This window comes from Anopheles moucheti, chromosome 3 (genome assembly GCF_943734755.1).
Source record: "Anopheles moucheti chromosome 3, idAnoMoucSN_F20_07, whole genome shotgun sequence".
NCBI classification, from domain to species: domain Eukaryota; kingdom Metazoa; phylum Arthropoda; class Insecta; order Diptera; family Culicidae; genus Anopheles; species Anopheles moucheti.
Genome location: NC_069141.1, coordinates 6,971,924 through 6,995,415, shown reverse-complemented (window position 1 = coordinate 6,995,415; position 23,492 = coordinate 6,971,924). Strand labels below are relative to the sequence as shown.

The window sequence follows — 23,492 nt, the reverse complement described above, 5'->3', positions numbered from 1 at the left end:
ATGTATTTCTAGGTGAGTAAAAATACAACTTCAGCAGATGTATACATAGACATGAAAAATACTTCATAAAATCTTCATTGAAATGAACTCGTTTTGCATTACATTTCATTACCAAAAAATACCATTTCACTCACGAAACCCCCGTCGGTGAACGGAACGACAATAGAAAACCAAACACCTTGACAAAACTATCCCACTTTTCCGGACACTTTTGCACCAGTTTTCCCCGCTTCACACTCTCCCACTGCCCCATGCAAAACCCGGCCGGCCGGATCCGGATGCCATTTTACACCGAGCGCGCTTCGTCCCGGGACAAGACAAATCAGACACTTTCCATACGCCCTTTTGCCGTTTGTCGCAGTCCGTCGACGGGCGGTTGCAGAAAATTGTTTTCCTGTTTCTTTTGCCCGTGCCGGTGTCATTGGAAAGGGAAAACAGAAACTCTGTCACCGGGAAGGAAAAACATTTGCCACCATTTCTTTTTCCTTCTGTCAATTTCTTCTTTCAAGAAAGACGTAGAAAGCGTGATGTGCGCGGTAGTGAAAGATGGATAAACTGTTAAGAAAATGCTTCTAGGCATTGAATTTTATTTTATCTTTCCTCGACGATGCCTTTTGTTGAGGAAGAAAACTGAATAATAAACATAAACAAACAATTTTGCACTGTTAGACCACAGCTTAAGGTTTTAATAATACACGCGCCCTTATATGAAGCATGGAATATTTATAAAAAAGTATAAATATTTTATAATAATAGTCTCATTTAATACTTCAATAATAAATGAACAGCTTTCAAATTATAGAAAATTAAAGCTACAAAATTAATCAAAAACATCCGGCAATTTGATGACTTTTGACTTCTTCACTTTTCTTCACTTATTGTACAGTTTTGTCTCATTGTATTTTGTATTTCAGATTTCTTTTGTTAGGCTTTTCATGGTTTATATTATTTAATGTATTTTATATTATGTTTCAGAATTGTCATAGCTTCCTTTGAGTTTTCTTAAATAGCTCTTCTATAAATCAACGCTAAGCTACACCATCTAAGTTGAAGCAATCATGGCTGATCGTTCAAACCTAATGGCTTACGCTACATTTTATAGACCTTTTGCGTATTAAATTACATTGCACAACCCTCCAATTGTGTAATACCATTCACTCGCACTGAATTCATTCCCCTTAAGAACTCTTGCCCGATTCTATGTTCTTCCCGCCCATTCCATCTCTGTGCTCGCATATTTGTTCTCGGATTTGATTAAATTTAACTTCACCAGCACCTTTGCCAATTTTGGGTTGCCCAGTGTTGAAAAATGCTCTTTCTACCAGTTTCCCGCGCAGCGTAGATCTCTTCACTGCGTGGCCTAAAGTATTCGTGAAACACCCATAACACATACACACAGACTCACAGACCCGGAGGGAAAGGTTGACACGAATGGGGCGGAAAAGTTAATGAAAATGCGCAATTTATTTTGCTCTCCACGTTGGATTGGATATTCTTCAGCAAATCAAGAAGCATTGTGGTGGAAAAAGTAAGCAGATTACCTGCCGTTGGTGTTTTGCAAAAGGTTACATTAGATTTAACTGGTTGGCAAGTTTTTGTTTGGTTTGGCCAATGTCTGTTACTTTAATTAATTTAAACCATATTTTCTAAGAAAGAGTATTAAATAAATATATTCAAATTAACTACTCGTACGTTTGGTAACAAACCTTCATCAAAATATCTTTTAATATAGCTACATCTAAGCGATAAGGGATACAGTAAGCGATTATAAAATGATATAAATAATAAGGTAATTAATTACATTAACGATATGTTTTATACATGTAATTATATTTTTCTTACAAATTATTGTTGGAAATTTTTCAATACCAAGAAGAAAAAACATGTTTTTAAACAACAACAACAACAACAACAGCGAACGGTCACCATAATACATTGTTTAAAGGTATCTATAGCGTTCGTTCCATATTTCCTGTCCCTGTAAACATGTTATTAACTTTTACAGGCAGCAAAAACACCCCGCCGGTAGAAAACAAAACCTAATGTCCAAACAATCGGTACACCGCAGTTTGTGTCCACAGCGACGTGAATTTCACTAAGCCATCTCGACCATATCGAAGACAAACAAGCCACCAACCAGGCGACACACACAGAAAACAAAGCACCATTTCCGCTCAACCGGCCCAAAAGCCCAGAAAGGGAGGTAGGGAGGAGAGAGAGAGAGAGGGGACGTTGTTCGGGGCAGTAAAATTCCGTCCCATCCACGCCATTTTCCCATTTGCCATGTACCGTTCGGAATCTAATTCATCCTAAAATTGTCCACATCGATCGGTACACACCGGGCAACAAATTCTCGTTGAGCGCGTCGTCCTCCACAGGATTGCAAACATTAATCTACACTCCACAAACGCGTTTACAAACGCAATTCCTGTTCATGATTTCTTTTGCCGTGTCGTGTGGCACACCCCGCCCCAGTCAGTCGTCGGTCGCTTGCTTCCCGATTCGATTGTGGCACAACAAAGAACTCCAGCTACGGTAAGGACGAGACGTGGTCGATACGCTGGAACATTACAACGGTTGACTGTGGAGCACTCGGCAGAAGGCGTCCTGCGCCATCTTTCCACGCGCCTGGATGGTGTGGTGCTGGGTCGGAAGTAGTTTACTCCCACAAATCCCCACACTTCCGTCCCTTCAATCCCTCTCCTCGGAGGGAATACACCACATGGGTAAGGTAAATAGATAACCTACAAATCAATTCTATTACTTCGCTTGTATGTGCACACATTGTTGGGTGTAATGTGGAAATTTTCACAACAAATTTCATTACGTCCCGCTGGCAGGCAGTGAGTACGCTATGTAACGGCACCGAGCGAGAGAGAGCGCTGGAGCACCGTTTATCCCGCGTCCCAGTTCCCGCCAGGGACACTATGTAAAAAGCCAACACATAATTGTAAATGACCAACACAACCACATCACACAGTTGCGTACGCTAAACATAACAACAACGGACGGTTATTCGTTCCCTTCGGATGGCCGTGTGTCTGTGCGTTAGTGTTCGTGTGCACACGGCTACAAGGACGCCGGAAGGACCCTTCAACAAGGACGAGAGCGAGACTGAAGCGACAAAAGTGGCCAGCCAATAAGAAGCTCTCTTGTAACGCACGGTACTACCATGGGTTGGATTGCGCTCCCACTCACTCAAGCGTGCCAAAGCGAGAAGGTGCTATTTTTTATCAGTATTAGTGTCACTCACTGCACCCATCGGGGTTCGTCACTTCCTTCCCATACCAACCACTAACGGCAGGCGGGCATCGGTTGAATTGTGCAAAAGCCCATCTTCACAGGAGCACATCCTTCCCGCTTCCTGCCCAAACAGCACACATTGGCAGTCAAACTCGACTCGACTCGAGTCAGTCAGAAGGCAATGGCAGTAGCAATAGTAGTAGTCGTAGTAGTAGTAGTAGTAGTAGTAGTAGTACAAGCTGTAGTTATAGCAGTAGGCGATGATAGAAATAATAACAAAATTTTTGCTTTGCGCAAATTTTCCACCCTTGTATGGTTTGACAAGGATTCCTCACGTATTCTTCACGCTCGCTGGATGAGTGAAGATCCGACGTGAAAGTGTTCGTCGCTTCCTTCCGTTACGAGTGGTAAAACAAAAGGATGAAGTGTGGGATAGGCCGTCGTACAACCGCATAAGATCCACACGGCGCGTGAAGGAAAGAAAATTTTATTTCCTGACATTCGTAAGGGTATGTAGTCGCTTCGGCAAAGTTTGCAGGATAACAAGGCAGATGCAAAAAAATAATATTTAAGAACATGCTTTTTTTACGACGTTGATGAAACCAGTGTTTAATGCAATAATATTTAAATAGTAACAAGAGAAGCTTTTCTCCAGTAGGAACATCAGCTCTGCTGCGTCAGCAGATAACTATGAGCAGAACGGGAAATGATCAGTTCTATACATGTTCTACCTACATTGCTACCGGTCGGTAAAATAGAAGAGTTGGTAACGCAAGAATCTACAACACGCCCGACCTGGGATAAAATCTAAACTAGACTTGTGTTCCTTTATCTTTTCAGAACAAAAAATTTCAACATTGGGTACTTCAAGACACAGATGCAGATAGAGTCTATTATTTAGGACATATTATGCAAAAGTAGTTCTAGACAGACAACAGTTTTTGAAGCCAAGTATGTAGAAGACATCGTGAATGAAAGAAGATTATTCAAATTACGAAGGACCAGCCCGGCCATTTGGTCAAGGACCAGACCAGACCTTCACACAACAGGACCAGTCCAAAACCCCATTCGGACCAATCGACTATGATACTATGGGATTGACTATCCTGCTACGAGTAAATAAAGTTAAAGAAAGCCAGAAATAGCAGGTTGTTGTGCCAATAAGGAGGAAGAATCGGGAATAAGACTTACGCGGAACTTCAAGTTACGCGAATTTTTCTGGCAGGCATTATTGGCGTAACTCGAGAATGGACTACGTGACCAGAAATATTTCACATTATTTCACATATAGTTTAACTGAGATCAAGATCTGCATGAAGGTCGATTCTACTAAGATCTAATATCTATTACTAAAACAAGATTTTTACACTCATACTTATTTTACTTAGTTTAATACCAGATCCAAATCCAATCAAAATTGTTTACTATCTTATTTTCTGTTGTTTTAAGCAATTTTTGTGTCTCTTCACACCCTAAACAACATTGCCCCTTTGGCGGAGGACAACCGCTTGACGACATCACGGCATACCTACATTCGCTACAGCAGAAATCTAATCAAATTCCTTCAAGCCAAGCTAGCGATCGAACACCGCGCCAAACATTTCCAAAGTCCAAACGATGCTGCACCGTCCTGTAATAACAACGCCAAAAACGCTCCACCGATCACAAACACATCGCCCGTTCGTACCTTCGATAGCTTCGGGCAGTAACATATTTTCCTCCAACAAATCGCAAGCAGAGAATCGAAACAGCAAGGAGAGGTAAAAGATGCCAGGATGGAAGAAACGAGGAAGGAACAAAGCACGAATCCGAAATGCACGTGTCGGAATCGATTAAGAGTGGAATATTGTCACGCCATTCCTCGCTTGACTTGCTTTATTGAGTGGCCGGGGTTTTATTCCGGCACACTGTGGAACCGGCAGCATGCGTACGGTTGCGAATGAAGCTGTAGGGGGGTATGTTGTCGCTGGTAACGAGACAATGTCTTTACAGCACAGGAACCCAACCACCTCGGTAACATCCGTACCTAACCCCTGTAATCTCACACCAAATCGATAATTATTCGGACCATTTCCATTCGGTTAAGTTCCTGAGTTGGTGAGCCAGTTAACGTTGACATTAGTAAATCTTCTCACTAAGTATCTCGCTCTCCCGGCGTGCGTACTATAACACTTCCTTCAAACTTTTCATTTTTACTTAATGGTTTAAGCGCAAATTAACGCATACCCTTTTAAATGGTTGTCCTCTTTTGATGCTGATTCTCTCAATTTCATTAAAAAGTAAGAAAAAAGAACATCAAAACCAATGTGAAATGCTTCCTTTTAGTGTTATAGTTTTAATAACTCGCTAATGACGTTGTGTTTAAACGCTAAGTGTCCTTAGTAGATCAAAAGCGAGAAGGAGAGAGAGAAAAAGAATGAGCCATGAGCATAGGATTTCTTTGTCCCGTTGTCCTTACAGGGGCTGTGTGCATGGAATGATGCATTACCTAGCACTAAATAGTGTCGGCGTAGTTATGATGTATTCAAACCGGGACCAGGGAACAACAGAGAATAACCATCACCACATCGTAATAGGCAGAATTCTTCACAAGCTTATAATGGACCAAAGCAGAACCTTAAAGAGCGGATCCACGCACTGCCCCGAGTGTCCGGGAGCAACCGGAATGATGCCAAGTGCGAAAATTATCCCTTCCATCATCGTGAGGACATGTTTATAATTAAATACTTGCTCTATTTTCATATTTGTTTTACTACACTTTACAGGCTACTGGCTCCAGAAGCGCAAGGAAAGAAGGGTGTCAAACAACCGGAACACGGTCCTTTTTTCGGTAAACTCACAGGCCTTCACACTTGCTGCAGGAGGGTGTAAAGGGAGATGAGGATTAAACGGTGATGGTCGCTTTTTGATACCGGTTTTACGCTTAATGGCTTATGACTCGTCGCTGCGGATGGTAACGACGAGTTTTCCCTTTCTCCTTCGGAGGGCCGAACCCAAAAAGTGGTTAATGATTTATGCCGCTTTATTAAATTTCCTAATCGTCGGTAATCCCGTCGACAAATAGTCAACGTATTGTGCGGGAGGGTCACCCGGATCGGTTCCCGTCTCTATTGCGGCCACAGGGGAACAACGTCATCGTCATCATCATTATCATGCACCACGAGTTCCTCACTGTGAAGGGGCGTTTTATTGATATTTGTAGCAAATAGCAGACACTTCCAAAGTGTCATGCACCGCACATATTGGTGGTGGGTGCCTCAGTTTGCACCATCTACTTGCGGATGGTCCTTTTTGAGAACTGTGCCATATGGATTCGATTGCTCAGGTGGCAGTCATCGTTTTTGGTGGATTAAGTTTGTTAGTCTGTTTCGATCTACTTCAAACTATTGCTACCGTATGGTGTCGAGTACGAAAGAAAGCATAATATGGAACTATATCGAGAAACAGACCGATGGTTGCTCAAATTTCGAAAGCATTTATAAACCTTGGCATAGACATGGAGCAATAAGCATGGAATAAAAATTACTTTCCCAAGCAGTTTGGCATGAAATTCTTTCCGTAGGCTGTAAAAACCAACACACCTAATCTCTTTACAGACGATAAAGACAAACAATATAACCGCCCTCGATCTCCCGGACCTCATAACGGACGTTCAAGCGAGAACATGTACAAAACCTACAAAGAGATTTACAAGAGTTTTATTTTTCTTCGCCTGCATACACACCATGTTGACTCGGCCTGTTGTGTAAAAAAGCGAAGCGCACGCTCTACCCCCGGAGCCTCTGGAGCGATGGAAACTTTCAAGAGATCTTAAGATTATGTGCCCGAGAAAAACAACCGCCAGCGCGATGGTGGTCGGGCTTACGATAAGAGTCAAACAAAACAAAACGAATACTTTGCGCACGAGTACTATCGGGCCAACGCCGCTTTTTTTGGGGAGGAGAGGTTATATGTTCCCTTCAACCGAGGCGTAATCCGCTGAAAGTTCAACCAGAAGCTCATATTATGGGTCGGTGTAGCATTGCGTAAGGGGAGCGGGTACTGTATAATACAGTGGAAGAGATACTTCAATTTCTATTATATTGTGCTTTTTATGCATACACCACATAAGGGCCAGTAGTATTGAATAGACGATTTAGTGGGAAATAATTACTAATATTATCTTCGGATTGCATAACCTTAGGCGCTTCAAATAATATTACCCATTTTGACAAGTGGATTACATACTTTTAGGCGTTTTATGCATAGAACCACAGCCTTGCCGCTTATACCATTCAAATTATGTTCGTTTTGCCACAACTTGAACAGTTTCGCTCGGATCCACGTTTGCGATCCGATAAATGAAGGTCAAATTTCATAACCCTGGCCTGCCGTTCTGTTATTGAATGCAAAAACCTTCCAAACTTGCCCGTTTGAATACTTCCGCAAACATGATTTTGTTTGTCCTGGCTCTGCCACTTCACTTGACTTTGTTTAACATCGATTCGTTGAGCGATAGATTTTCCCTGTCCCTGCCGGTGTGTGGCATACACACGCATCACAACGCGCCGGGTCAGAAAGTTCCACGTGGTGCACGTGGTCCGGAAAATGCCTTACCATAATTTAAAGGTTGTTTTCATCGTTTGCTCAGTACTTAAGGGCGGATTTATCGTGGCTCTTGTTGCACGGCACGAGAATGAGGTTGTATTGTTGTGCGATTGTGTATTTTGCGCAAGAATTTCGCCTCCAGCAAGAAAATGGTATCAATCGACCAGGTCGACAGACGTAGAGATAAATTGTGGTATCGATGAGAAGTTTCTTGTACGCAAAAGGAGCACTTTGATATGTTAACTTTGTTCCAATTTAAAGCTGATAAAGCTGATTCCTCACATTTTATAACATTTGTATGGTCTTGTACACACTGGCAGCAAACAAAATAATAAAAACAACAACGATAAAATATAGAACAATTCAAGAGCATCTTTTGTTTCTTAAGTGTTACCGACAAGTAGCGCTTAAGCAAATACACCACCGAATCGGTCGCAATCATGAATAATGCATCATAAAGCATACAACACAGACCATAAATACAACACAGTTCCGCCGGCATCAATTGCAAAATAAATTTCGCTCCCTTTCCGCCCGTTTTCCCCGCTGCGCTCCCGACACGCCCGGGAGTTGCACTTGACGAAGGGGGTGGTGTAGCACTACCCGGTCTAGCGGTGGCTAAACGATGGTGCATAATTGAAATAACTCGACAGCGAATCGAGATCTCAAAACTCAACAGCCTCGCTCCTGTACCGCATTCGATACCGAAATGTGGTCCATTAATGCTCCTAAACCAACTGTTATACTTTCGCCACGGCTGCGTACGGGCTGCGCTGTGCCGTCTGGTGGAAAAGCGCAACACATACACGCAAGGCAAGGGAACGCAACCACGCGAGGCACACCGTGCAGGTTCCGAAGCCACGCCGGGCTGATGATGGTGCATCAAATAAAAAAGGGAAACATTATTCAAGCAGTTCGGTAAAGCTTCCGGTGGCACAAGAAGCGGCGAAGTAGCAGCAGTTGTGAGGTTCGCTCGGTTGCCTCTACCTTTTTTGTGCTGCACCCATCACTGTGGCCTTTGGTCCTGACAATCCTTAAATCCCGTGGATTCATCCGTTTGCTCGTCGGTTTTTATTTCTGTGCGCGTTTGTGTGGGGCGCAAATTTTTCAAGTGCACTTTTTAACTACCGTCATTGTTCGGTGTGGAGTGAAGAGCTCAAAAAAGAAGGACACATAGCGAGAGAGAGAGAAAGAGAGAGAGAGGTAAGAAGGAAAAAATCAACATGTGATAAGCATCTCCTGCGGTGTGCAGTGGTTTGTGGTTAAGGGAAACGGATTGAGTCATATCTCTATTTACAACCATGCTTGTATTACTCACAGAATTAAACGATCCCCATAGGCGATCTTATACATTAAGTAAATTAAATGAGCTAAATTAGTGGAAAAATTGATTTACACTTTAAGTCCTTTTGATTGTTTTATCAAACAATTTCCAAGAGCAATTTTAGGCTTCACTTCCAATATTGCTTTTTTGTAGTTACAATTTAATCGAAAGAAAAAACAAACAAAAAATATCTCTAAATAAACTATGTTTAGTATTAACTTAAAAAACAAAACAATTATCCTGGTTTTTACTACAAAATAAAAAAATTCTATCGTCCAATGTTTTCTGCATTAAAACCCGTCTCCCGTCTCTGTTCACAGCTGGGCTTGGTGCGTTTGTTAAGTAGGATAGGATTATCGCTTATATTCCACTCGACTGCCAGCGCGGGCCTGCCGAGTTTTGCACCCATTGTAGTGTCCCCTTTTACTCTACCATCCGGTACCGAAAATGGAAAAAATCAACTGGCGAACCGGAGAAAAAACGAATCAAAAGCGCATGAAACCGGCGCGTCGAAATCGAGCGTAACAATTTTGTCTCGCTTTCGGTAATGCCTGCGCACCCTCTCGGTCGGGTTTCGGTTTGTTGTCATTGTCGCTATTCGATTGTTGTACAAGTGGGCCCTACAAGGGTGAGGCGTCCCGGAACCAGACTGTGAAAAAGGCAAGACAATGTGGAAGCCGACCTCAGCCAGCAAAGATTCCACAGTGGGGTGTGGGTGTGATATGAAAAAAACGCACGAAAAATGAGTATTGAATTGAAAAATCATTTGATACGGTCGTTTTGGGTGTGCTTTGTTGTGATTGCTCGTACCGATCAACACAACGCAACCGATACCCGGTACAGGTAAGAACGGATTTGGCTTTGGTTGCGTAAGCTTACACGCAACGATTAGCACGCACGCGGGATAAGGATAACGATTGGTGGGATTAACGTGCTGCTGCTTGCAGTTCATTTCCTGTCGCTTTTCTTTGTGTGTTGTTCCGGATGACAGAACGGTGCTATGAAGCCCGCACCACAGACCAGAATTTCATACACAGATGCAAGAACGAGAACTAAGACAAAATATTATTTTGTGCAACATACAGTGGACAAAAACTGGTATAAAAATCAATTGTTATTTTTAGATAACGATACTTTCAGTATTTTTGTATTAAAGAAGACCCTTATATAACAGTTTTCTATTATCAAAAGCGTCCTTAATTACGTTTGATATAAAATTTTGGCAAAATAATATTGATGCCCCCCACCATATAGGGTTTGAGCCAACCATGGACACATTTGTTGCACTATGGCATCCTCCTCTGCACTTAATTCATTCACCAACATTGGCGACTTTTAAAAAGAATACATTAAAATTAGCTAAAACCAAATGTTTTATATGACAAAGGGAGGTATTTTTGACCAATTTTGACCGCAATTTGATGTGAGACACCCTTTAGTAGACAATTAATATTTTCATTGTCGGTTAAAATATTCTTTATGGCCAGAAGTTATATTATTTATAATCAGAAGATACATGTGAGTAACAGTTAATATTGCTACAATACATCGAGCCAAATATTAAAACTATAAAAATAGATGAGGATCAAACGTCTAAAGCGTAATACGGTTCAAATAAATCTGAAATGAATGAAGCATTTCAGACTGATCGTTTGCAACCTGGCAGGCATAAAATCGTTAACGAATCGTTTCACCCTTTAAAATGCACTTCTTTCTCAGTTTAATTATCAGCCCAACACTCAGCGCAATCTAACTGCGACGGTATGCGGACGTATTATTTGACAAAAGCTCATTGCTCGGTTAGAGCGCATATTGGTTCGTTTGCACGCGTAAAACCTTCATTGCGTCGGTGTTCATGCCCCCCCTAAACCGAAAACTTTTACGGTCCCAAAAATTGTGCTCCAAACTGAGCAAATAGGCGAGCAACACAGAACATCCCCCGGAAGGCCCCGGGAATCGATCGGCCCTACACCATTAGTTTCTATTCAATTTAGACAAATCCGATATCGATTCCTCCACAAGCGAGACCTCAACGCGAGACTTGCTGCCGGAACCCAACCGGATCCATCGGTGCGCAAATCAAACTAAATGTACGCACCTCACCACACAAAGACTCTCCACTCTCCACAACCTGGCGCCTCAAAATGGAATCAAACAATCGCAAAACGGTCGCTGCTATAGAAGAAACCCTGCACCAACTGGGAGCGTCTAGCAGCCGAATATTTGTATATTTGTGCACCGCAACACGGCACAATGGCGCAGATGGTGCCCCCATTTCGGGAGGAAGACGGTGGTACCCGGGCGGAAATTTATTCAAATCAGACACTTCCACACCCGTTGTTGCGATTTGGAATTTTTTGGATCGAAGTAACCATAGGAAAAGTAATATTGTAAGCCGCATGAAAAATAGTTTAAGGAAGCTATGATTTTTTGTTAAAATGGGTATATAAGCGGGAGCAATTGTTGAATAAAGCAGTTTTCGTTAATCGGTTGAAGTAGAAACAGCGAAGAGTGAAGGTTTCTTTTATCAGAGCTCTGGTTTTCGGCACCTTACCCCCTTCTGTCTGAATAGGCTCCCCAAGCATTGGATAAGGAGCAACTAGCGGGAAGGTCTGGTAAGCGGGACGAATAACCACCTCTGCTTCACCGGGAAAACTCCGTTACCGTCGCACTGAGTCTTCAGCAAAAGGATCAGTCCTTCGCGTGGTCTGCCGAAGAAGCTCGGCGTGTAACATTTGGTGGCTCCAGAGAGGAAGAAATCAAAAGACGTCGTACCGTCGAATCGAGAAAAGAAGATATCGTTTTGAAAACAGAATTGTTCGATCGAAGAATCCGTGACGTAGAACATTTCGATTGAAGATAATTGACTAATTCCTGTTCATCGGAAAGGAATCTGCGTTTTGATTAACAATTGCGCAGGTATACTAACTTTCAACCATGGCGAACAGGAAACTATATTTCGTGGAAAATGAAAACGGAAATTGTCGTTTGTGCTACGAAGCTGACGATCCCAATGAAATGGTACGCTGCGATGAATGTGATCGCTGGTATCACGCTTCATGTGCAAAGATACTGCGATTACCGAAATATGATGAAACATTTACGTGTGAGAAGTGTAACGACGATAGAGCTGAATATTCACGGATGTCAAAGAATGATTCAACAATCCAAGCGTTAGTAGAAGCTTTGAAAGCAAGTGGTCTGAACGCAGCAACGAGTATGAAGCGCATGTCGCTTAGCAAATTGCCATATTTTGATGGAAAACCCAAAGATTGGTCCAAGTTCAAACGAACCTTTGAAGAAACCTCTAAGGAAGGAGAATTCAGCAATTTAGAGAATCTTAACCGTCTTCAGCATGCATTGAAAGGAGATGCGGAACGATGTGTTCGGAGATTATTCCTTGATCCGGATAATGTTCCAACCATCATTTTGAAACTAGAAGAACAATTTGGAAGACCAAAACAAGTGTACAATGATTTGTTAAAAGAAGTCTTGAGAGTGAAGCTCGATAACGAAATGAAGATTCCCGAGCTATCAGATGCATTAGAAGACATGATTACTAACCTCAAGGCTATGAAATGGGAGGCGTATTTACAAGATCATCGTTTAGTAGATGAATTAGCCTTCAAGTTATCTACAAGCAAGCAATTGAAATGGATAGAATACAAAGAACATATTGAGAAAGCCTACGTAGTACCGAACGTGCTACATTTCAGCCAATGGCTTCTTCCTATTGCTGAAAAGATTAGAAAGCTGCCTAAAAACGCAGAACGACCACGACAATCGGTAAATTTTAACCAGCCTCAAAATGTAAGTGTTCCATCGAATCACCAACGTCCTCCACAATTGAATTATAAACGGCCTATATATCCTCGAAATACACCATCAGGACAGCAACCGCGAAACACTCGACCATTCGTAAAACCATCTAATTCACACCAAGGAAGCATTCAACCGCGTATCCCTCAACAATCATGCCCACTTTGCAACGGATGCCATGAATTGCATCGATGTGAACGTTTTAAGAATATCCCAGCAGATGAGCGGCTCAAGGTAGCTATAGACAGCAAACAGTGTCAAGCATGTTTAAAATCTAACAATCATAATATGAGCAACTGTTACGCGACCAAGGAATGTGGTATTCAAGGTTGCAAAGAACACCATCATCAGTTGTTGCACATTGAAAACACAGCAAGGATGAATTATCATCAGACTATACAGAACGTATATTATCAAATCGTTCCTGTTGTGTTACGAAATGGGAATATTACTGTGAAAACCCACGCTTTCCTGGATGCTGGATCATCACTAACATTAATTGAAGAAAAGATGGCAAATAAATTAAAATTGGACGGAGCGAAGGACCCTCTTATGCTTACATGGACGCAAAATCTTTCGATGAAAGAAGATAATAGCAGAAGAGTAAACTGCATGATCCGTGGCGTCAACGAAAAGAAAGAGCACGAGTTAAAAGGCATTCGAACGGTGAAGAACTTACAATTGCCAAACCAGTCACTGTCTGGGACAAAGCTAGCAGTTCGATATCCGTATCTGAAAGATATTAAAATAACGGATTATGAAAAGGCATATCCTACTATATTGATTGGATTGAATCATAGCCATTTATTAATGCCATTAGGCCGGAAAATGGGACGACCAGATGAACCAATGGCGATTAAAACAAAGCTTGGTTGGTTGATTTTTGGCATTGACAAATCAAACGCAAAAATGGAAGAGAATCACATATTGATTCATAAAAGCGAAGAATTGATGACCGATATGATAAAAAGATATTTTTCAACCGAGGAGTTTGGAGTGAAACCTGTGAAAACAGTGAAATGTCAAGCGATAGAAAGAGCCAAGTCTATTATTCAGCAAACACTCAAGAAAAAGGATGGTCGATACGAAGTAGGCTTGCTTTGGAAGAATGACGACATCGTTTTACCGAATAGCTATAACAACGCACTTCGTCGCTTGGTAACACAAGAAAAGCAACTAGATAAAAACCCGGAATTGAAAACGTGGCTGTGCAATACCTTCAAGGAGTATCAGCAGAAAGGATATCTACGTAAGCTGAGTCAGGAAGAAATATCTCGACACTCTCCAAGAACATTCTACATCCCACATTTCGTGATAGTAAACAAAAATAAGCCAATTCCGAAACCAAGGTTAGTTTTCGACGCCGCAGCAACGATTAACGGTGTTTCTTTAAATTCAGTATTGCTAACCGGACCAGATGAAATGGCATCATTGTTTGGAGTACTTTTGAGATTCCGTGAAGGACCCATCTGTATATGCGGGGACATCAAGGAGATGTTTCATCAAGTAAGAATACGTCCAGAGGATCAAGACGCACAGCGAATTTTATGGCGAGACGGCAACTCTAGTAAGAATCCCGATACCTACGTCATGCAGGTTATGACGTTTGGAGCAACGTGTTCACCAGCGTGTGCTCAGGTTGCGAAAAATCGAAATGCCGAGGAGAACAAAAACAAGTATCCGTTAGCACTCGAACCTATTAAAAATCAACACTATGTGGATGATTACCTCGATAGTTTCTTTTCGATGGAGAAAGCAATCGCAACAGTAAAACAAGTCATCGAAGCCCACGATGATGGAGGATTTTATATTCGAAACTTTGTGTCAAACAAACAGGAGTTAATGAACAACATCTCGCAAGAACGCCATCAAGTAAGAACTTTGGTTGATATTAAAGAAAAGGATGAAGCTATGGAAAAGATTCTAGGTGTTCAATGGAATACTCGAAATGATTATTTTAGCTACAAAGTCGATCTGAAACGTATTGATGCAGAAACGAAGCCTACTAAGAGAGAAGCATTGAGCTTTGTAATGAGTGCTTATGATCCACTTGGACTTATTAGCCACATCACCATACATGGTCGAATAATTATGCAAGCCATCAACATTGCCACGGAAGATTGGGATGGAAAGATTCCCGATGCATTGTATGAAAAGTGGCGTGAATGGCTGAAAATGACAATGCTCCACCTGGAAAATGGTTAAAGGGAAAGGTAGTGGAAACAGCAATAGCCCCGGATGGACAGGTACGATCGGTTATTGTAAAAACTATACAAGGATTGATAAAAAGACCAGCTATAAAGGTTGCAGTCATAGATGTGACGCCGAAAGAGCATCTTCTAGTAGTGAACAAATTTTCGAAGAAACCTGGCAAAAGAGATCAATCGGATAATGCGAGCAGCCCAATGAAGAAGAAATACAAGATCGAATCGCGCAATTAAGAATCAAGGAAATTGAAACAAAAATCACAACGCTGAAGATATTATTTTGCATAATTCACCGGGTTGAATTATGGAGGGGAGTATGTTGCGATTTGGAATTTTTTGGATCGAAGTAACCATAGGAAAAGTAATATTGTAAGCCGCATGAAAAATAGTTTAAGGAAGCTATGATTTTTTGTTAAAATGGGTATATAAGCGGGAGCAATTGTTGAATAAAGCAGTTTTCGTTAATCGGTTGAAGTAGAAACAGCGAAGAGTGAAGGTTTCTTTTATCAGAGCTCTGGTTTTCGGCACCTTACCCCCTTCTGTCTGAATAGGCTCCCCAAGCATTGGATAGGGAGCAACTAGCGGGAAGGTCTGGTAAGCGGGACGAATCACCACCTCTGCTTCACCGGGAAAACTCCGTTACCGTCGCACTGAGTCTTCAGCAAAAGGATCAGTCCTTCGCGTGGTCTGCCGAAGAAGCTCGGCGTGTAACACCCGTGGTGTATTGAAAAACGGCAAACACTCGTACCGCGGTGCGCACGGAACGCACCCGATTGCGTTTGATTGAGTGGCTGGTCCTGGTCGAGCGGCCGCCTCCCAGACACCGTCAAAAAGGGGGAAAAAATAGCGGGCTTCAAAAGATAAAACACAAATCACTCCGCACACGGCGCACTACTCTAACATCTAAAACGCTTCAAACCAACGAGGGTTTTAGAGTTTTTTTGCGCAAATCAAATTCACCAATTCGAATCATATATCGGGTTTTCCCTTTATTTGATGATGCTAAAGTGTTTCTCCTTTTCCTTTTGTGAGTTGGTGAGGTTTAGACATCCTTCCTGTCAGCTTGAAGTACGCTTAACAAATCGAACCAAAACTCCTGCTGATTGATGGTAGTGAGACATTCAACCGTCATCGCTAACAGGGCAATGAATGGCAATGAAATGGGATATTAAACTACAACCAGAACCTTGGTGTTTTTTTCTTCCTCAAAGTGCTCCTCTAAAACTGATGCCAAATCCTTTTGCAAATCAACGTAACATCCTTACGCATTGAAATAGTTATTTAATTAAGTGCGACTTAAACGATCCCGTCGCGCAAATACAAATTCGATTTTGTCGCGACAAAAGCGAACATCTCCCCCTCCACGCTGCTTCCGTTCGCGGGCAAGATTTGGCAATGATTTAATTCGTTTCTCGTTTCTTGCCTCATCAAAACCCGTGGGCGAGTCCCGTTGTCGATTATAGCAATATCCCGCGCGCTAAACATCACCGGGGTGCGGGCTTGCCTCATTCACACGCAGCAGGTTGCCGTGGAATTAGTCGTCGCCCTTCGTACGGTTGTGAACTTTCTTCGCGAGCGGTCACCACCACCTGAGTCGTGATTTTGTTGTTTCCCCCGATCCCTTTTTATCGCAGTATGTGTCCAAGTGTACCGCAGCACTTGAATCAGTTAGCGAGCTGTCGGTTTTAATTTGTCCTATCGCTCACAATCACAAGCACACCTCCTGCTACCTTGGTGCGCCTTCTTGGGCGGATACAAAAAATTTAATAATAAAATATCCCTTTCGAAAGGACAGCATCCTTCGGGGTTTGCTTTTTGCTTTTTGTAGGAGCGTTCACTACCAGCAACCAAGTGGAGGGACAGTAGGCGAGACGGAAGAGTGCCACGTGGCCACGGCACCCTTGCGTGAAATGATATGTTTATTTTCACACCCAATATTTCCGGCCGGTTCGCGCGTAATATTGTGGCAATTTGTGTCAAAACGATTTCCACAACGACACCCCACACACCCACAGAGCAAGTACTTGTGTTTCACCTGCACACCGTGACGACGAGCACGGATTCGTGGAGTAAAAAGGTGGGATGTAAAAATGACACAATCAAATACACATCCTGCCACAAATGTCCCGGGCCGTACCGGTGAGTGTGTGGCAACCGCCCTGTTCACGGTGCTCAGCATCGTTTTTCCCTTTATTTTTCTTCCTTTCGATTGATATCGCTGTTTGGGCAAAACATTATCTCAAGCATCGGCACGTGGGTGCTTAGACCCTTCATCTTAAGGGCCCACGGATATGCACGACCCGGTACGATACGGTACGATTGACTTCACGCCACGCGATAGGCATGGCCGGGGTCCACAGGGTTTCGAGATGGTGTGAATGATTTTTATTACATTCTTTACACTGGCGCCGACGGTGCCGGAAAATTACATCTCGCATTACAAGCCGTGTTTGTACAGTGCCCACATCGTCCATTCAAACAACACTGGCAACAGTGGGAACTCAGACGCACTTCAAAGAACGCAACTATCAGCAAACACATGATTTCGCATCTCTCGGCGCGCGTGTGTGTTTGTGTTGCCGTTTTGGGTTGGGTGGAAAGCAAAACACTTTCAATCCGCTTTTTTGGGTAAATTAATTGCATTTCCCGGCATTAAAACTTGGTTTGTTGTGATATTGTGTTTGATTACACAGATTTTCATTTGTACTTTGGGGTTTGTTTTTGTTTGTCCGGCGTCACCGTACCATTTGTATGTACTTTGGTAACATAACCATACTGTAACCCTTATACTGAGCGCTTTTTGTGTAACAGATTGCATACTTTTAGGCTCACACATTGTACAAAAACTTATACATAAAGCGCCCAAAATTGTTGCAATTTCAATAACAAACCTCATTCTGCTAAACTGTGCCAATTTATCCGCTAAAATGGTGCTCAATGATACAGAAACGCTTAGAAAATGCGAAGTATGACATTATAACTCAATACTAAGCGTATATGGACTTATCTTAGTAATAAACTTCGCTCGAACCTGAGTGCGCCTCGAATTATCTAAACAACTACACTTCAAAGCCAACTGCCATTGGAAATGTTAAAATGTTTCATCGAAGCTACATTTGAAATTTGTCCGTTTTTCATATCCAACATTATCAAAATGATCACAGTTACCAACTGTTAAACCGGTTAAACCTAAACGTTTTCCTGTCTGGAAAGAAAGTAACTTTTCAACTCTTTCCATCTACACTGCTCACATCCACTCACGCTGTCGAAAATTCTGCAAATTTTCTGCATCCAAATTCTAAATCCTCATTGGCTTCCAGAATGGCTTCCGCAGTAACACTGGCTGCAGAAGACTTTGGAACGCTAACGGACGGGCAGGGCCGTAGTGTATCTGTGCAAAAGTTTACTTGGCAAACGGTGGCCGGTTTGAAGCTGTCCGTGCTGAATCTGGACGCGGCCATCATTGAACTGTGCGCACCGGACCGTACCTGGAAGAGTAGCGCAAACGTACTGCTCGGTGTCGAACGGCTCGAAGAATATTTGCAGCTCGACCCCACACTCATCTGTGCCGCTCATTTCGAGAAAGGTTGGCCCCTTCTGGCGGGCAATGGTGTGCGACCGGATGCGCCGGGCGGCCGTACGATAGATCCCAATCGTGTGTGGCATTCTTTCGTGGACGAAACACGGCTTCATCTGAGCTTGGTGCGCAAATCGCCAGCAAAGCATCGAAGCACCTATGCTACCGTCACCATAAGCGTGGAATCGTCGAACGTAGTCCGCATCCAGTATCAAACCTATTGTACAAGCGACGAAGTTTTCCGGTTAGCTCATCGATTCCTTCTCAATCTTGGAGGATGTGATGCCGGTGCTCACGGAACTTTTGACCATGTCGTACAACTGAACGCAGACACCTACGTGGATGAGAACCGTAAATTTCGAACGGCGGCAGAAAATTTTGCCGATCTTCGCATCGCACAGCATCTCGGTTTGAGCCTGTACAAAGCACGAAACGAAGGTTTGCCGTGTGCGGACAGCATCGACGGTATTTATGGGCTCAATAACACCGCCGAAGATGGGTTTGCGATGCGACTGATTCATACCGGAAGTGGTCGAGCGATGGAACTGTACACCAATTTTCCTTGGATGCATTTTTCCAGCCTCGGCCATCTGCCGTCTGGGAAAGATGCGATCGTTCCTTTTTACCCTCGCGAAGGTGTACAACGCGTTTCGCTAGTATTTGATTTGGATCAGTTTATTTTGTCCGTTATCAGTGGCACGGAGCAGGCCTCCTCGGGCGATGAACAGCAGGACAATAATGGCGATGTAGACCACGATCGACAGGAACAAGATTCTACAACTTGTTTAGGAAAATACATTAAGAACGATGGCTTCCTAATACATCCGCTGGCGTGTCCTTTCCGACCAATGGAAAATCACAACCCCACACCAGATTCACCGGATACGCAACTCCCCAATACCTGCCGGGGACAGACTCCAATGCCCTTTATTGGACATGTAACGCTGAAATTTGGTATCTGTAAACCTCTCACGGCAGAGGAGAATGCTCAATCACCACCAGCCTTCAATTAACGCGCACGAAATGAAAGGCTAATCGGTATCGTATCGTAGAAAACAGACGAAATTTCAAATTAATTTTCAATACAACGGCCCTTTCACGGCCATTGTACGAATCAATAGGGCGCTGTGAAACTAGTGGTGGAAAATAAATATGAAATTGAACTACCACACAACCCTGAATCCGGAGATTGGATTGCTCCCTGTATACGGCTAGCCAATATTCAATAGCACAAGACATTCAAGAATCAATCATCCATTTCGAAGCTAGCTGGTTGCGCTATTGCATGCCAACTACGACTGCAGTAATACAGTGTGTGATGAACATACACTAAAAAGTTCTCAAAATTTGTAAAATAATAAAACAGATTTTCTGTATTTTATTTCATTTTTGAATGGAATGAAAGAACCTTGTGGGAAAAACACCAGAAGGTATGCAAAATTGCTGAACAAACAGGCTTATTTTAATATTAACTTTTAAAAATGTGTTTTTTACTACGGAATTGCTATGGAGAAGCAATGTAAACCATGGTCACGTTCAGGAGCTACTCTTAAATCTTAACATTGGCACTGTAAATCAAAAAAGGTACAGCCAGCTCCACAATTGGAATCCTTCTACGTATGATCCACCATGCGTCTCCATCACGGATCTCCAGCCACGCGGTACAATATGCTGTGGCTTCTGTTAATATTGATGTTGTTTGTATCAACAGTAATAGTAGTGCGCAGCTCGAAACTTGAAACTTCTGCCTGTCCACCATTACCTACCATCGCTGGTGTACTAACAACCGTAGGGCGTAATATAAAGTTCGATTCGATTTGTGTGCCAACACTCGCCCGTCGCTCTCTGTTTGACTAGGCAATGCCGGAATCGCTCCGGATTAGAATCGGAATCAAATTCCGGCACAAACCGAACCCCACAGTTTACCGAAGCAACCGATTCGAGCACCCCTCCAGGCGCTCGTTACTGTACTCTTACGATGGTTGGGAACTGTTTGGTGCCACCAAGGATCGATGGTGCCGGATACCATTCGTATATTTCCTTTTGCATAGCTGCGTCCATTTTGAAATACACGGCATCCATAGAGGTGCGGACGGATATGCAAAAGGGTCATGCGAACATTTTCCAATATTGTAAAGCACAGTGCCGATTCGTCGATGAATCGTAATCGTTTGCCGAACGCTGTGCCAGTTGGTTTTGGTTTGAAAAACCAATAACTTGTCTGTACCGGAGGAGAAACCGGGTAAAGGAGGATCGTGAAACTTTTGCAATCGTTACCAAACCTTTGGAAGGTTTAGGATTTATTTTTTTGCTGCGCCATCCGTACGATACTAAGCGTTCTTTGTCGTGAGTACCGCATCGCTGCGGTAAGTTTGGTTACGCATCACGAACACATTCCGCTCGCATTTAGCAGTTAAGTTCCAAAGCGAATGGAATTTATTAACTCTCGGAAGGTGTGTTCCCGTCAGAGTTATTGGAAAACGTGACCGAAGAGTAAGGAAAAACATAACAAATCTGAAAGATCTAGTAAACCATAATGCAGCATTTTGCATACTTCTAGACGCTTTCGCCTCAATGAAAGCGTCATGCACCAAAAAAATTTCTATTCGCTTTCTGCTGTGCTGGTTTACAATTATGAATTTTACATTTACAAATACAATAATGTGTATTTTGCATCCAAAAAATACAAAACAATTCTCCTACAGTTCATATATTGGGAATAATTATGACGGTTCTTCACCTTATATGGACTGAAGGGCCTCTTTATCTCAAGTTCTGTACTATAATTCTGTTCATATTTAAATTAAAAATGAGCTCATAAAAAATAAAAGTAAACGACAATTTGGAGCAAACGGCAGGATAAATAAAACAAAAAGTTACAGAAAAGTACGTCACCCGGTCGCACTCGTTCGCAACGCTCAGCGTCGTTGATGCTGGTGTAATGTGTTTTAAATATGTAAACTCTGTAAATTCGTTTATCGTGTCAATAAACAGTTTTGCTTGTTACCACCCCCAACTTCCCGTCAACTTCCAGCCGCGTAATTCTCACTGTCACCATCACCGGACTCAGGAACGTTGAGGCATCTGTCCGCAACGCCACATACCTTCGTACCGTTTTTTTTTTTTGGTGCGGGTTCGTTTGATGCTGCTGCTGGATGCAACAATATGCGCCCGGACAGCTGCTACCATTCTCAGAAGTGTCATGCAACATTCGAGTGGTCTGACCGTGGTTTGAGTGGGGAGAAGTGCAATTTGGAAACCTTTTTTCGGCGCGCCAAAGCAATCGCTGATGTTGCGCGAAAGGTTGCCCGTTTTATTGCAGAGTATTAACCATTAGCCAACCAATTACATTAGCCTTCGATGGATGTAACCAAAGGAAAAAATGGGTGAGGCTGGCACACGCACAGGTTAAAAGTTTAAGGCACTTTCGCACGATTTGCTCATCGCACAAACTTCACGGCGGCGACGGCACTTGTCAAATTTACTTTTCATGTGCCATTTAATGCCATTTAAGATCGGTACCATTTAATTGCGCTTCTTTAAAAAAGGGAAAACTGAACGATGTGTAACTTTGTTGAGCCAACTGGTGTTTGTTCTCCTTTATTTATTTGCTACGCGAAAGAAAATGCGTGCGCATAACAGTGACTCCGTAATGAGCAAAGCACTTTATTTGCATCCAGTATTCTGTAATGCCAGCTAAAAAGGTGACACTAATGACATTCCTGCAATTATAGGTTGCATAGACTTTAGTTGTTAAATATGAGTGAGTTATGTTTGTAATTTTCAGTCAAAACATAACCAATACTCTCTTCGAACGCTCATTAAACTGCGAAGGATTGTGTCTTGCGTCTGATTGTATGCAAAATACTGTTAGTTGGTGACAGTAACCGAACTCAAAAGATAAAACATGTCTTGTTTGCATACTTGCACATACCACATACCCCTAACACGAAACTACGTGAAACAACGGCAAGGAGAGCAATAAAGAGACAGTGAAGTTTAATTAACTTTATCGTAACCAGCGCAAACATAATCGATCGATAACAAGATTGGCTTCGCTATAAACAATTCATCGCCGCATTAAACAAAACCTAATTTCAATTGAGACATCCGAAAACCCAATTGCCACTAGCGTCCAATGGAGTAGCTCCGATCCGATTGCAGCAGGCAACAGGCATGGAATTGTGCGCATGACCCACCGAACTATTTGCAGAAAGGATCGGATCAACATCTTGCCTCGAGTGTTTCGTGGCAAGCAAGCAGCAGCACGCGGTGGCAAATCCATGGGAATCGAAATTGCTGTCCCGGGCGGGTTCGGGCGCTCAAGCACAAGCAAATAGCCTCAAGATATTATGTGACAAAATCATAATCCCGTACAAAATCATATTGTCGCAGAAGTAGGGTCCGCCTCAAGGCAACCTTTCCTAAATGTCAGCCCGACCGGGATGTCCTTTTATCGTCTTACAATGTTTTGTTATTTACTGTGTACACACGCGCACACAACTCGACTCAACTCGTTCGCAACGGTCCGGGCGACCATTTGCTTGGTGTTTGGCTGACCCTCGGTCCATATGCTGCTTACCATCCCTCTTTTACATCGCTCTGTGTTCTGTGACTGTTTTATTGATCATGGTGGAAGAATATTTGCATTTCTCGACATTTTTTGCCCGAAGGTTCGAAAGAACAATTAGATGTTCACCCATTCATATGATTTCAAGATAGGAAATGGCTTTCT

General features: G+C 42.7%; 2 protein-coding genes across 2 annotated transcripts in view; one reads left to right on the top strand and one right to left on the bottom strand.

The window, feature by feature from the left end:
• Nucleotides 1-4,040: 4,040 nt before the first annotated feature.
• Nucleotides 4,041-23,492, bottom strand: part of LOC128305888 (nucleolar protein 4) — a 289,274-nt gene continuing 269,822 nt past the window's right edge. Inside the window, exon 13 of the mRNA XM_053043519.1 lies at nt 4,041-4,050. The gene's annotated coding sequence lies outside the window, so the exon portion shown is untranslated. The remainder of the gene's footprint in view (nt 4,051-23,492) is intronic.
• LOC128305272 (uncharacterized) lies at nt 18,502-19,770 on the top strand. Its single transcript, XM_053042642.1, has one exon. It carries the CDS (start codon nt 18,502-18,504, stop codon nt 19,768-19,770), a length of 1,269 nt encoding a protein of 422 aa, XP_052898602.1.

What these genes read in the sequence shown, in the direction of transcription:
- LOC128305272 (XM_053042642.1), top strand. Translation starts at nt 18,502, where the DNA reads ATGGCTTCCGCAGTAACACTGGCTGCAGAAGACTTTGGAACGCTAACG.